Source organism: Thunnus albacares, chromosome 21, assembly GCF_914725855.1.
Source record: "Thunnus albacares chromosome 21, fThuAlb1.1, whole genome shotgun sequence".
In the NCBI taxonomy this organism is placed as follows: Eukaryota; Metazoa; Chordata; class Actinopteri; order Scombriformes; family Scombridae; genus Thunnus; species Thunnus albacares.
Genome location: NC_058126.1, coordinates 11,401,679 through 11,416,966, shown reverse-complemented (window position 1 = coordinate 11,416,966; position 15,288 = coordinate 11,401,679). Strand labels below are relative to the sequence as shown.

Here is a 15,288-nt window from a genome sequence, read left to right as displayed (position 1 = left end):
TTTTATGTAGCTCTAAATTAAGAAAACATACGACTCATGAGCCTTTGGACAAAACACAGACAGTAAGTGTGATTGAGCTGAGATAACAAGCTCTATATGTTTAAAAGTGCACGTTCAAGTATGCAAATGTTGCACATGAAAAGAGAGAGAAAACTTGAGAAAAATCACATATCAGTAAAGTGTTTAAAAAGACATTTTCCTTAAAGCCTTTTGAAAACCACTGATGAAAATAAGAAAACAAATCAGATTCAAAATGATAATTTATTAAACAGTGAGCGGGAATATTGGAATATTTATCTCACACTGCAGTGAGCAGCAGAGTCACATGCATGATAGAAAAGGTCAATGAAATGGATTGAGTGTGGAGAAAATCATTGCACACTCTTATTTCTCTGCCAAAAGGTCTTCAGTGGCATTAATGTCCTGCTCTCTGTGAAATATAATGAAAGATTGTGTGTGTGCAAGTGTGTGTGTGTGCGAGTGTGTGTCGTTTAGGTCTACTGAGTCTTCATTACACCAGAGCTGGGTCCACTCCTGTCCTCTGCCCTCGCTCATTGCCTCTCCCAGTGCCGGCCAGGAATAATGAATTACAGTGGATGCCATGGGGGGCTGAGTGAGTGGCTCAGAAGTGGACTCCATTTTAGTTCAAATTACCTCTCAGATCCCATTCAATTGCAGTTTCAGGCTGCTCTCTGCCTTCTCTACGTATTCCTGTCAGAGGGTGAACTGATCCGTTCATACCTTTCATTCATTTACTTATTTAAGTAGCAGCTTTTTTTTTTTTTTTTTTTTGGTGGTCATCCCTCCACTTCTCTAGGTTAAACCACAGGCAAATCAAAGGGATACAAGCAAAAGATCTGCATAAAAATAAAAAATAAAAACACAAGGAACAAGCTTACAGACACAGAATCATCTTTAGCAGCGTAAACAATGTCTCGGTGGGATTTATCAGTTCAGTCAGCATGCTCAGCCTTGTGTGCCATTCCTGTTGATTCCTCCTCTTCCTCCGCAGGACAATCATAAAATGACAGCATAAACCTCAGGTGATGGCACATTATGCATGCTATCCAAACAAATCCTTCCCAGTGTAAATTAAACACACCCAGTGCATCTTACAGCCCAGATCAGACTCTGTAAATCGAACCAGGGTAATAATAACTGAATAAAAGGTAATGGAATAAATCAAGGTGAGCATGCCCGCTGCAAAGATCTAAAACCTGAGAGGCAGAAAACAAAAACTCTGCATCTCGTGACATCTCACAAACAGGCAGGCATGAATCTGATAAAATATTAAAATATGAGGGGTTGCTTTTTTAAAAAAATCTGATTTAATTGTGTAAAGGAAATACATAACTAAATATATAAACATGCCTATACCTTCCTGAAAATCAAAGCCCTGACACCTGTTGTGTGGTGTAGAGCAGTCAGATCTACAGCAAATTTAAACAAACTCATTTGTTTATGGACTCTTGTAGGGAATTTGTCCTTTGTCACCTACTTCTATAATGTCAAAGGATGGAGACTTTCTGGCTTTTCCTTTCTCAAATTTGCATAATCCAAATCATACTTGCAGCCCTGTTTAGGATGCACTAAAGGTCGATGTTTGTTATGTTTTAATCAGACTTCATTAGTAGGCGTAAGAGATATTCGTGGGGAAGCAACATGCACGCAGCCTATTCATCCTCGCTGCTGAGAGATGCACAAAGTTGGCAGGCTAAATCCATCTGGGAAAGTTATTGCGCCTAAAATGGCCTTTGACAGCCCGCCCTGATAAGTGACAAATTCACAGCATATCCGAGACTGGGGGGTAAAAACAACTCAGGTGCGCAGGGGGGTGAAAGGGACTCCGTCGCACATGGCGCTTTCAGGGGAGGCCAGCACTATTTTGGCGAGTTAAACGGCGCAGGACGGCGATGCCACACAGGGAGAGGGGTCGAGTAACCGCTTACGACTGACCTCCGCCCACTATAATTAAAGTTGCAAGCTGGACCCGAAGACATAACACGAATTGTTTCTCCCATTTAGAATGACCTCCAATCTGAAAACGGAAATAATCGGCAGAAAAACTTGCAATGCTAGATTTTGGGATTTTTAACTGTGCAACTTTCTATAGCTACTGTGCTGTAAACACATGTAGTTTGTTGATTTGATATTGTTCGGTAAAAAACACACAAATAATCAGTTATAACACTTGTTTGAATTGAAGTTGAATATGATTGGGAAAATAATCTTTACAGGACAAACTGATCATGCATTTTTGGGGAGAATTAAGCTAGATGTAGTGATTGCAAACTGCTCCATGATGGAGGATAGAAAGATATTTTAAGATAAAGCATAAAAAATATAATAGATGTTTTGCAAGCACCTGCTCAACAAATATGAGTTCATGCTGGAGCAAGTGCTCTCCACCTGTCTCTCTCCCACTTGTTCCTCCCTCCTCATAAACGAATGCAGGAGTTCGGGACAGGTGCATGAGGCATGTGGACGATCCAAACCCCGAAAAGCATCCCTGGATGCCCCGCATGTGGGGATTGAGGGGACCGAGAACTCGAGGGCCACCGAGCTGAGCTGAGCTGAGCTGAGCTGATCTGATCTGATCTGATCTGAGTGAGGGTCATTGAATCATTGAACACCAGGTAGACTGCGGCGCGCCTCTGCAGCTTTGACGCACGTTTTACATTACATTGGCCTTTCTTTTGAGGTCTGTTTAGCGGCACTTTTTTCATTCATAAATGCCCCCTCTCAGCACCCCAATCCCCCCCATGTTGCATGGTAGCCTATTTGTTCTGTATGACTGAGAATGTAAACCCATTAACCTTACGGAAATAGCCACCACGTGCAGTTCATTCTTTGCTGTCACAAGTAAGACGTCCCGACATGTGGAAAGTCCTGCCGACCAGCTGGAAAACCTTCATGATACTGCGGACCTGACACCAGTTGACTATCAACGTAGATAACAGCGGCTGTGAAGAAACTCCGAGGCCTCATAAAATGACTTTTTAATTACTTTTACGTGTTTGTTGTGACATGAGAACGAGAGTGCAACACTTCTACAGGTTTTACAGAAACAGAAGAAGAAACTCCACGTAAAACTAAATAAACTTTACTGTTTGTTTGCCTGATCTTCCTTTTCTCCACAATTTTTTCTTTTTTAAACTTTTGTTTCTTTTGCCATTGTATCTTAAAGTAACTGTTACTGGATCAGCAGCAGTTCTGCTTCCTTTAATTAATTTTGAAATAACAGAAACAAGCTGGATGATGATTTAAAGTGACGCATGTTTGGCACTAAACGTATAAGGATGAAATTACTGGTCCAGAGGAGATCTGACATTTTTGTTTCATTATCTTTTCTATTGTTTTCTGTGTGTGAAGTTTACTATTGTAACTTTAATTTCTTTGTGCACACTTTATTTTCTACTTTTGGTTTATTAAGAGCTGATTAGTTTGGGAATGGGCTCTCCCTTCTTATTTAAATCTTAAATCTATTTAAGATTCCACATTTTGCAATAAAAGATTGAAAAATTGAACAAACTGACTCCTAATGTTCTTTCAGCTTAAGTTTTATGTCACTCCTCTTTCCCGTAGACCAACTTTCGGTCGTAATAAGCCTTTTTATGATTAGTACACGAATCACTAACTTTGTTAAAACTATATTTTCCACCGCAAAACTAGAAAGACCACAACATTAAAAATTCATAGTTTAGCAGTTTTTTTTCTGTGACTTTTAAATGGATCTTAGTTATAGTTGTGTAAACAAAAAACACTCTCACACTCCACATCCAGCAAACTCAATATAACCCACAGCTGTAACTTTTTCCTCTTATGAGTAATGAGAAAACTTTTTAAAAAATATTTCGAGCTCCAAAAGGACGTAAATTCAGACAGGAGTGCTGCTGCTTTATGTCTGTAAGCAAATTTACTTGTTTGACATTTTAATAAATATTTACTCCTTAAAAACTTGAAGGAAAAAAAAAAAACAGTGACTATCCACTGGACGTTTTTCTCATATTAGCGAAGCATTCAAGAGTTTGCTGATGGGAACTCAGCTGCATTCAATTAGCCTTCATCTAATTTAGCTGAGGCCTTAATTGCGCTCAGGGTGGTGCAGTTGTTTGTGCTAAGCTCTGTTTGAGACTTCTGTGGAGAAATACGAGCCGCTCCTTAAGAACAATCCCAATTCAAATGAGACTTATCTACGCCAGACCGATCAGACGGATTAAGAGTTATTAAAACCTATAAAGGACTGAAACCAGAATATTCAGCAGCTCCAAAGTCCGCTGCGTGGTGACTCCAGAGGATTTCTCTGTAAACACATTCACACCACGGGAAAAAAATATATTATATAGACATCCTCTATCCTACATAAAGCGTTGTATGATGAATAAATAGTGGGGTAAAGGATGTTATCTGGAAGGTGATACACCAACAGAAACAACAATAAATTCATAAAAGAAGCAGACTTTGAGGGGCATCCCGTGTTTTCCTTAAAAATACGAATCCAAACTTGTGTTTCATATCATGTTTTGACTTTTAGAAGAATGAAAAGTATAGTTTCGAAGTTACATCTGCTACAGTGGGGTCTATTTCTGCAAGATTTGCACAGTAATATGAAGCAATAGTAGCCTACTAATCAGGCAGATGTTCGTACGTTACACTGCAAAAATATCCAGTCTTGACGCAAGTGGAAAGCATGTACCAATGCCATAAAATAATGGCGTTTGTTTCTAATACAAATCAACTTTTTCACATGATTTACCCTCGATCTTCCCAATTCTGCCACATTCAACACACTGGCAGACTGCTTGTTTCTGGAATATTCCTGGGAAACAATGGGGCACTGGGAAACAGGTGCAAGTTTCTCCCCAAATCCTAAAATGTATTTTTTTATATCATTTAAATTTCTAAACTGATTAACTTTTTGCAGTGTAGACGCAATTAGGCCCGCTTATCATCTTTTCTAATTCGGCTGTCATGCTCTTGGCTGACCCGGGATGAAAAAAAACCCCCAAAAAACAGGGAGCAGCGAGCTTCCAGGCCCACAAAAGCGCAACTAAAACAAAATCATACAGGATCATCAAATAGGAGAGACGTGCTTTCAGGTTTTGAAAAGGCACAGGAAGCTGGAGGATTTGGTCCGACCCCTGTATGGTGACAGAGCTGATATCTTAGAGACCCCCATTCATCTGGAGAGAGGGATGGTGACCGGGAGAGGGAGGGAGGCAGGGGGGGGGTGTGTGTGAGGGGGGGGGGGGAGTTGCTGGGTGGGGGTGCATCTGCAGAGGTCCCACCGCCCTCTGATCTGTGAGCTGGCGCACACATCACGGCGTCCATTCACAAATCCTCCTTCTGCGCGTCACCTTTTGTAGTACTCCATAGTACTGAGCGCTGGTGACGTGTAAGACAATCCTACCAAGGAAAATACAGAGGGGAAAAAAAAAAATAGGTTATAGGAACTCAAGGACAGGGCACATGCGCACAATGCATGCGATTTATTATAGTAGTAGGAGGGGTGTATATACGTGTGTGCGTGTGTGTGTATGTGTGTGAGGAGGAGGATGAGGAGGGGTTGAGAGGTGTAGAGCTATAAGTGAATATGAAATAGATCGAGTTACTGGATTTATAGGCTGCACAGATACAAAAATCTGTGCATTACCAGCCTTGAATATAATAAAATAATAATAATAATAATAAAGGATACAGTGTTAACCATTCCCTGAAACGCAGAAGAGCTGCTCCACTGCTTTTTTGAAACAAACAAGAAAAAAAAAAGAGAGAAGAAACTGAAGCATTCACTATTTAGTAGAACCTGACAGACATGACATGTACAATAATCAATATGTCCTGCTTCTCTGAACAAGAACAGAATATATTCGTGGCGATAATAAATGTATCTAGTCTATGCTTTAAGCATGATACAGTAATCTCAATGTACGCTTTTGCAAAAAAAAAAAAAAAAAAAAAAGATTTTTCTTAAACTTCACATCATTGATTAGTGAGTTGACGTGGTTTGCTGGCGTTTATTTAGAAGTGACGTGACAGAGTGTTATGGAACAAAATGCAGCAAATAACAGCTGGATATGAAAAGTGTTTTGTTCAACATGTGAAAAGACGGCAGACCAGGCTGCTATCCTGCACACATTTGAGTTCATTAGAAATTGGTTGCAAACAGAAACAGCTTTCTCTTATTGCACTGCATTATCAAAATGTGAAAAGTACACATGTACAAGTCTTAAAGTCACCTTAAACAAAAACTATAAACGCCTGTAATCCAGTCCGAGTCTGGCATGCTTTGAAGCACATGCGCGTAATAACATTCTTGGTATTTAGGATTTATTTGGATAATTTTTGATAATGTCTCAAGCAGGAAAAATAAAAATTATTGTTGGTTTCACATGCCAATTTCATCCCAGGCTCAGTTAAAAAAAAAACCACCATCTTCAAGGGTGAGCAAGCATCATAAAAGCTTCCTTTTAAAATTGCAGTTTCTTCTGAATGTATCAATTATGAAAAAAACAAACATCCTAAAGACTGAACACGAAGAGATTTCACAATCTAAATATACTGTAGTTTAAAGCATTACACAAAACAGCCAAAATGAGACTTGCACTATGAGTCTGTTATGTCTGACTGAACTTAAAAATTAAAAATAAATCAAAAGCAACAATATTGTAAAAATGCAACTCAGCTGAATGCTACAGCACTGTTTTTTGAGCAGCAAACAACTAGGACAAGCTGTCCAAGATGATATATTCATCCGCAATCAGCAAAGTAAACCAAAAAAGTCTCGCTTACATGTCCAACAACAGAAATACTCAGTAAACTAAAGATAGTGATTATTGAGATGACGTTTCCAACTAAAACAGGAGCAAAATCAAAACAAGTGACCAGACAATAGTGAATCAAAACCTCACAATAGTGGGATAGTAGGCTCTCTAAAGTACACACTGCAAAAAATACACTTAAGGTCCAGTTTTGAGTCTTGAAATCTCGCTTTCTTACTAAAAACCTGCAGTATGGTGAGATAACTTCTTTACACAGCTTTCGAGAATTTTCTTGAAAAAGGATGCGTAAAAGCACTATTCCCGAATCTTAAAACCAGTCAAGTAAAACGCTCTTTTAGGTGCAAACAAGTGAAATAAGTGGCAAATCTTTCTCTTTATAAAGAAATATAAGATTTTGGAGCTCAATAGCAGACTAGTTTGGCTTATAGAAATGTATATATTTTTTTGCAGTGCACATGCTTTGACTCATATTATAATTCAGAGCCTGAAATGGTGTCATTTCCTCCAGACATCCCTGTTTTGCTGTGAGGTTAGAGGCCAAACCCAGGCGGTAGCGGCCTGTCTGTGCCTCCATTGTCTGCTGCTTATTTAGCGCTCAACATTAATCTGCGCTTCCCCTCACAAGTGAGAAACAATCGCAGCATGAGAGTGGCCTGTCTAATTACATGTTTCACTCCCAACTTTCACTTCAGCAGCCGACATGGGAGCTTGGATGGGCCCTTTGTGATGGGGACATGTGTGAGGCAGGAGCAGAGGTTGTTGATCAGGTAGATTTGGGATAAGAAGCTTTTTAAAATGCAGCATCATTAGACAATAATAAGAAAAAAAAACACTTTCAATCTGAGATTATTTTTTTTGAAAAATCATCTTGGAACCACCTTGTGAATCTGTGTGTATATGAGCTGTCGAGACGCGTTTCAACACAAACCCCAGATTAAGCCCAGACAAATATTTTAGGCAGTAAGATTTCACCATAATTGCTTTGCAATTTGCACAAGGCCTGTATTTAACAAGTGAAAAGTCAAGGGTTTGCTGTTTCCCGCAGGACAATACCAGGTTTAGACTCGCTCTTAAATTACGGGGTTTAACGTGTCACAAATACAAATCAAAACAGCAGTTTGGGTCAGCAAACCATTCATAGCGTCTGTAAAAACCCCAATTTCATGGCAAACATGACCACGGCTCAAATAAAACTTAATGTATCTACATTATAACGGCTGATTGGCCTTTGATGCACAAATAATCACATTATACAACAAAATATGTTGTGCGTAATTTAAGAAATTTGGATCAAAGTGGCTCCCACATACAACTATAGGAAAAATACAATGCATACGTGTAATAATAATAATAAAAAAAGAAGGCAGCTGGCTGAATATTGTGCAAAGGCTCCTCACTCAGTCTCAGTCTTGCTGCTCCTCTGGTCCTCCTCGATGCACACTTTTTTACGCGCAGCCCCGGTTCAAACGCCAGCGGAGAGCGGGCTGAGCCGTCCCTGCTGCCCGGTGGCGTCCTGAGAGGAGAAATACAAACTTAGCGCTGGTCAGCAAAGTTACTCAAAGTTTTGTCTTTGGCGCGACTCAGTATCCTGAGCACCGTGCACAAAACAGTTTGTTTGCATCACTGATTTCTTTTAAAGGGATATGGACCCAGTTCTTGGTCGACCGCAGCGTCACGACAGGCGAACATGAGAACATCAAAAATACTTAACACGCATCCCTGCGCGCTTGAAATCAGACAGGAAACACTCTTTGGCTGTCATATCTTCAGTTTTGATGCGTTTTGCTGCCAATTAAAAGGCGACTGAGCAACATGACACATTAGAGCATCCTGCAAAAAAAATATCTAAAGGGTTAAATTTCATAATATAAACACAAATGTGTTGCTATACGTTAGGAGGAGATACATATTTTGGGATGAAATTCAATTTTCAAGAAAATATGGTTACTCCACCCAAAGTTGAAAATGTGAGCATACAGACAAGAAGCAATTCTGTTTTCCGCATTTAACCTTGGCCAGGACAAACTGACTTTAAGTTACCCAGAGTCAAACTGACCTCATAGGTATTATAATGACCTTTAATGCAGATATACTCTGAAATATCTCCACAAAATAGTCATGTTTCAGTATATTTGGAGGTATATTAGTCCTGTATTTTCATATGATACTTCAAAACAGGTGGCCTCAAAGATTTCAACGTTCGGATCCCCAAATATATCCACATTAGGCCACATAGTCCCATTTTCATATAACATTTTGTCTTATTTGCTTTCATATGAGTAGATTTTTATTGTTACACATGTAATACTTCACTATAGTAATATTGTGGGGAGCTAAAATAGGGTGAAACTTCTTTACTGCTCAGGTGTCTTATAGTGCATTCAAATACGCTAAAAAAAATTTACTAGTCCTCCTTTTATTGGGAATCCCTCTCTGTCTTGCCAGCAAGGAACCCCGGGGGTCCCCGCACTTTGACAGCCGATGCTTCAATCTCCTTTTGTTTTAATAAACACAAACAAGGTAGTGTGCATCATGTGTTCCTTTTGCAAATGAAAACTAAAAAAAAAAGTTACAGTTTCATAAACACAGATGAATTATTGGGAGTATCTTAGAGCATGCACAGGATTTAGGCTTCTTCTCCGTTAGTCCAGGACTCTTCCCCTTTACTAAGGCGAGGATGGGCGTTTGTGGACTGCTCTGGAGTCGTGGTCACATGGCCTGGTTCCTCCCATCCTATTGGTCCAAGGCACGTGTCTGGGAGGACGGTGGGAAAACGTCACTCGAGGGGCTTGTATTGAAAATAAGAACAAAACTCCAGAGTGAGAGTATTAGAGCATCAGTTTAGCAGCCTCTTTATTTACCCTTAGTTTAGTTTAGGTGTAGGCATTACTGAGCGCACTGAAATCGGATAACACTAAATTGGATGGTGCGCAAATGGCACATGTTTTAGCTCTACGATATCAGTTGTAACCCGACATTGAAGGGATATATGTCAAAAAAGTATGCTTTTCTCAGAGGACACTACCGCAAGGCTTTGCATGGTGTCCAAGGCACCCACTAGTATTTGAGTTTTTTTATTTTTTTATTTATTTTACCCGTGCAGTTTTTTGCAATTTAATTTTCTCCGAAGTTCCTTGCGAATTTTATTGCAGCGGAGAGAGCGATAAAGGGGTTAAAGAGAGTAAAGCGGGGAAAGTGAATCAGTATGGAAGAAAATGATCACGGCAACAGAGACGTGGTGGAGCGGCAGGAGTCGGCGGATGGATCAAACAGAGCTATCCTTCCCCTCTTACAGGCGCCGGGGAACCTGCAGATCCCTCACCGGGTCACCAATTTCTTCATCGACAACATCCTGCGGCCGGATTTCGGACGGAAAAAGGACGGGGGCGCAAACCGCGAAGAGAATAGCCTGGCATCGCGGGAGAGCCACAACAGCCCCGCCGCCCCTCAGACCGAGCCGGTGGGGAGCACGGTGCCGGCGGAGGGGACCTCCACTCCACACACGGTTACCGGGTCCAAGAAGCCAGCTATAGCCGCCGAGGAGCCCCTGAAACCCCGCGGGGAGAACGGAGACCAGTGCCTAAGCTCAGACTCAGACAGTTCCCAAGCCAGCTCAACCCCAGCCACGTCTCAGTCCATGCTGTGGCCAGCCTGGGTTTACTGCACCAGATACTCGGACAGGCCTTCTTCAGGTTAGTGCCATGCGTTTTACTATACCGTGTTCTCGGTAACCTGAAATACCCCGTAACACTGACCCCGGATGCCTTGACCGACTTCTCCCGAGCAGAGCAGAGCGAACCGTGCTGAGCAGCGCACACTGACAATTTACCAAATACAGGCCTGAATCACTTTAGATTTTTTGGAGAATTCATGCAAAACAACTATCTCACAGTAGACTACATGAACCATATACGCTTTTACGATGCAGAAAAATACCACATTTAAAAATATATTTTTTCGGTGAGAGTAGGCCTATTTTAAACGCAGACAAGACAGAAAAATATATATTTAATACAGCAAAACTTTCTTTAAATCTTAATATTTTAACTACTCACCAAAATACACCAAAACGTTAAATAAAATCAGCTAATTTCTAAACATTTTGCGCGTGCTTTTTCCTCACAAAAATATTCTCATTCGAGGTAGTCTTCTTGCAAATTTCCTCGGGTTATGAATATGATAACAGGCTACGATACAGTAAACATAAGGCTGGATGTCTTCCAGAGATTCTGCAAAATAATATTTGCTGCACTTGTCATATCTATCTGTTTTGCTTTCCACGAGCGCACAAACGAGTTGTGTTCGGGATGAATTAAATATGCATCTGTTTTCACAATGGACGCTCCCATAGCCCATGTATATGCGGTCCAGGAGTGAGCTCTCTTTTTATGTTGTAATCTTTATTTATAAGAAAACACAGGCTACAACTTCTCAGCCAGCAGCAAGATTAATATCAAGTATATTTTTATTAGTGTCTATCAAAAGTGGAGTACAACTTGTTCTCATGCATTATGTAACGCTGTATGGAGTGGCGTAGGCGACTACTACGAGTTGTAGAGCTGCACAGTTTTTATATGGGGCTGGTTGGAGAAAAAAAAAAGACACACACACACACACACACACACACAAGCTGATTCATCAGTATAAAGGTTCGGCCTGTATTATGTTGTTTCATTAATGTTTTGCACTGCTTGGAGGAGGGAACCAAACACTTAGCCCAAAGTTCCACCAAATAGGCCTCCATCCAAATGGAAAATTAATGTGTATCCAGTGTGTGCTGCCCAAATTCAGTTCACGTTTGCCCATTGAGGAGCTTTTCAAGTGGCCCACAAAAACAAAAATGCAAAGTAGCAGCATTGAAATTTATCCTGCATTTCAACTCACCTGCACAATGGCTGAGATGTGTCAGCGATGTTTTCCCAGTGTTGCCCTATTGGTTAATAATTCCTTACTATAGCTTACTATAGGCAGTGTCAGCGTGTGTGTGTGTGTGTGTGTGTGTAAGTTCACGTTCGTGTGTAAGCGAAGAGTAGAGACAGGGAGGGAGGGGAGGTTTTTGTTTCTTGGTTGTTTTCTTCAGTGGACGTGTCAACATTTTACAATCAGTCTTCTTCTGGGTTTTTTATCCCGTTGTCCAAAATGCTTTAGAGAACCAGTGAAACGTATTTTTGTGATTTTATTTGTACTAAAGAGATTAACATAATGACAACAGATGTCTAAACAGACATTTGTTTGCATTTCAAAGACTTATGTCTTTATTGTGTTTATTAAAACAAGTTTAGAAATCCTACTTTTTTTCTAAATTAGCCTTTTACGGCACATGGTTTGGATACATTTGAATAACCTAAATGCAAAGTTGGAAAAATGTAATCAAGCCATGCATGTGCTGGGTCTAAAGTTGCTATGACACTGTTTGCCTAAACGAAGATAAACGTTTATAAGCTATTCTCATTTCTGACCGACATTTGGATACTCATAAACCACATTTGTATGTCTGTGACCCCCCACCCCCCACATCCCCTACACTACAGGGCCGAGATCTCGCAAACCAAAGAAGAAAACGACCAGCAAAGAGGACAAGCGACCACGGACGGCCTTCACAGCAGAGCAGCTGCAAAGACTAAAATCGGAGTTTCAGACAAACCGGTATCTGACCGAGCAGAGGCGGCAGAACCTGGCGCAGGAACTGGGCCTGAACGAGTCCCAGATCAAGATCTGGTTTCAGAACAAGAGGGCCAAAATCAAGAAGTCCAGCGGCACTAAAAACAGTCTGGCCTTACACCTGATGGCACAGGGACTGTACAATCACGCCACCGTCACGTCGAAAGATGAAAAATCAGACAGCGATTGATTTCCAGAGAAGTAACAGCAGCCTCCTGACGAAAAAGAACCTATAGTAATCCTATGATAGATTTCTTTTTTCTTTTCTTTTTTTTACAGATGTATCACAACATAAGTCAGGAATATTTAATGATACAACAGCAGATAAAAATACCATAAAGTCACTATTACTCAATGTTGACCTACTACAGATGGGTCCCTACAACCCTAGAAAATATTTTAAAAAATACTACAAAGGAACAATAAGGTCGCTGGACTAACTGGGTCCCTTCAGGAATATTTAATCATATCATAGGTCTCTATAGGTTCCTATAGGAATATTATAGTGATTTTTCGTTATATGGGAGGTTTAATCAAGCCTACAATGCAATAATTTCATTGAATAAAGGGCCAGTGTATAGAGTATACCAGCATAAATTGTTTAAAAAAATAGAGAGAGATATTTCTGCAATATCACGTCTATAAAAGATGTTGTATAAAGGTATGTTTTCATTGTTTGTCGTTCTCGCCCCCCCCAGGAGGTACAAATGCTTACACTTCATTTTATATAGGCCTATACTGCTATCCATGATTGTCATCATTTTACATTTTAACTAACTGGCACGTTTCGATCTTGTCAGTGAGGTGAACAAACTTAAGTCCAAAGAATATTTTTCTGCTGCATCCAGGCTACTGTGAATTTAAATAAATGCTAACACGATTTTATTTCCATGCTTGTTGGTTTTCTTGGTTGTTTTATGATGTAAAAATGGACAGAGGGAGGTGCTTTTTGAGTGTCAGTTGCAGACCTAATTGGGCAGACTATGAATTTTGATACGTTTTTAAAAAATACAAATAAAAAAATCACAGGAACAGTTTATTATCATGTACAGACCTAAGTGATTGAGAGAGGGAGCGCTTTTTTTTTTCTAACACGCCACTTAACTAAAAAGCGAAGTTAGGCCTTGCTTATATGTATGTGGTCGCCTCATAGCCTTTAAACAATTATGCGCGTGTTCCCTTCGTTATACCAATGCATCAGTGCAGCTATTATAGTTTTAAATAGCAATATCAATCATGTTTTGTAGCTAAATGAATTGAAGGCTATAATGCTGCCTATAAAGTCACAGAAACAACTCTGTAGCATAAAGACAATGATGACAACCATTTTGCGCACTCTTGAGCATAGACTATAAATGCAGGTTATTGGATGTTCTTGTTAAATCTTTCTCTATATACATTTTTATTACATATCCATATATCATTAAAGAAGGCAAATCCGTCAGTGACTGTATTACAAATGTTGGAAATCTCTTATCGTTGTTGAAAGGACTTCATATGTGTATTTATATAGATTATATTGAGAAAAAAATCTATCCAATGACCAGTGTTGCTTTAGAGTAGATATCTGAGGTGTTTACACTGCTTGTTTATCTTGCAATAACTTCTTTTTGTTTTCTTTTATTGTGAATGAAAAATAGTTTATGGGGCCTTTTGCATGAAAGCTGCAATTTGTTGTACTTGGGCAAATAACTGTGTTTATAAACTTTGGTCTTTATCGACAAAAGTATGATCGAGCTAAGTTTTAGACTGTATCCATACCAAATTGTGGACTTTTTGCCTTTCAAAGTGTTTTGTTGTGTATCTGCAAAAAGTGTGTGTGAATTAAAATCCACCAAACAGAAACACACTTTGCCTTAAAGTTCAAGTGTGAACTTTTTATGAAACAGAACTGTGCCGAATCAGAGAAGCAGTATTACTTCAAATGCAGACTATTCAAGTTTAATGCCTTTATGAAAACTGCTGGTACGACATTATGAATTTACTCATCAGCGTATATCTATCTATATATGAACATGTTTAAATAAAATTACAACACAGAGTTGTAGAATACAATGCTATTTTTATTTTATGTTGGAAGTATTCTTTGGTATAAATGTACATAATTTGTATCATGTATTAATTGTGTAATTAACTGCCTCCAGAAAAGTGCAAAAGAAGAGTAAATAAACCTTGAAGATTATACAAAAACAAGTTTCCGACATCTTTATATGAGGCACAGGGTTCAAATCTTGTCACAAAAACAGTAAACGTGACCTTCAATCAATGCTGAGCTTCTGCAGGAAATACTATTAATGCATTTCTAGCGAAAAGTGTTTAGAAAACAGAAATACATACAATAGTAGTTTTAATTAAATGTTGCCAGATGTCAAATATTCACAAATGTGATCACAAACATTAATTTCAATAGCATGACAATCGTTTCCATGCAAACACCCACTCATTCTATGGGCGGTTCAGGATCAGATTCGAGGAGGATCAAATTCATGGGTTTTGAGATTAAAACATTTGCAAAAGCAGCCAAACATTATGCAAGGGAAAGCCTTGAACAATTCCCAGGCATGTTTCCTCAACAATGCCTTATCTGCATTTCCATACTTGCACCACTAGTCTTTGAACGCCATGTCTAACGGCCAGTGACTAGCATTAGAGCAGATAGGGCTGCTCCCAGCACTGTCTCCACGACGGTCAGTCTTCCTTGCAGCTTCTCAAAAGAGCCTGTGCTTCTATCCAGAAATGGGAGTGGAAAGGAGAGAGGGAGAAAGAGAGAGAGGGAGGGAGGGAGGGGGTGAGAAACAGAGAGAGACAGAAAGAGAGAGAGAGAGAGAGAGAGAGAGAGAGAGAG

The 15,288-nt window shown here is 39.8% G+C and overlaps 1 protein-coding gene and 1 long non-coding RNA gene across 2 annotated transcripts in view; one reads left to right on the top strand and one right to left on the bottom strand.

The window, feature by feature from the left end:
• Positions 1-242: 242 nt before the first annotated feature.
• LOC122972817 overlaps positions 243-15,288 on the bottom strand; it is a 41,922-nt gene continuing 26,876 nt past the window's right edge. Inside the window, exons 8-9 of the long non-coding RNA XR_006399857.1 lie at positions 8,180-8,295; positions 243-5,406 (exon numbers count right to left, since the gene is read on the bottom strand). This is a non-coding gene — a long non-coding RNA (uncharacterized LOC122972817). The remainder of the gene's footprint in view (positions 5,407-8,179; positions 8,296-15,288) is intronic.
• On the top strand, positions 9,246-14,388 carry en2a (engrailed homeobox 2a). The gene is made up of 2 exons (XM_044340155.1): positions 9,246-10,474; positions 12,314-14,388. Exons 1-2 carry the CDS (start codon positions 9,988-9,990, stop codon positions 12,631-12,633), a joined length of 807 nt encoding a protein of 268 aa, XP_044196090.1. The 5' UTR covers positions 9,246-9,987; the 3' UTR covers positions 12,634-14,388.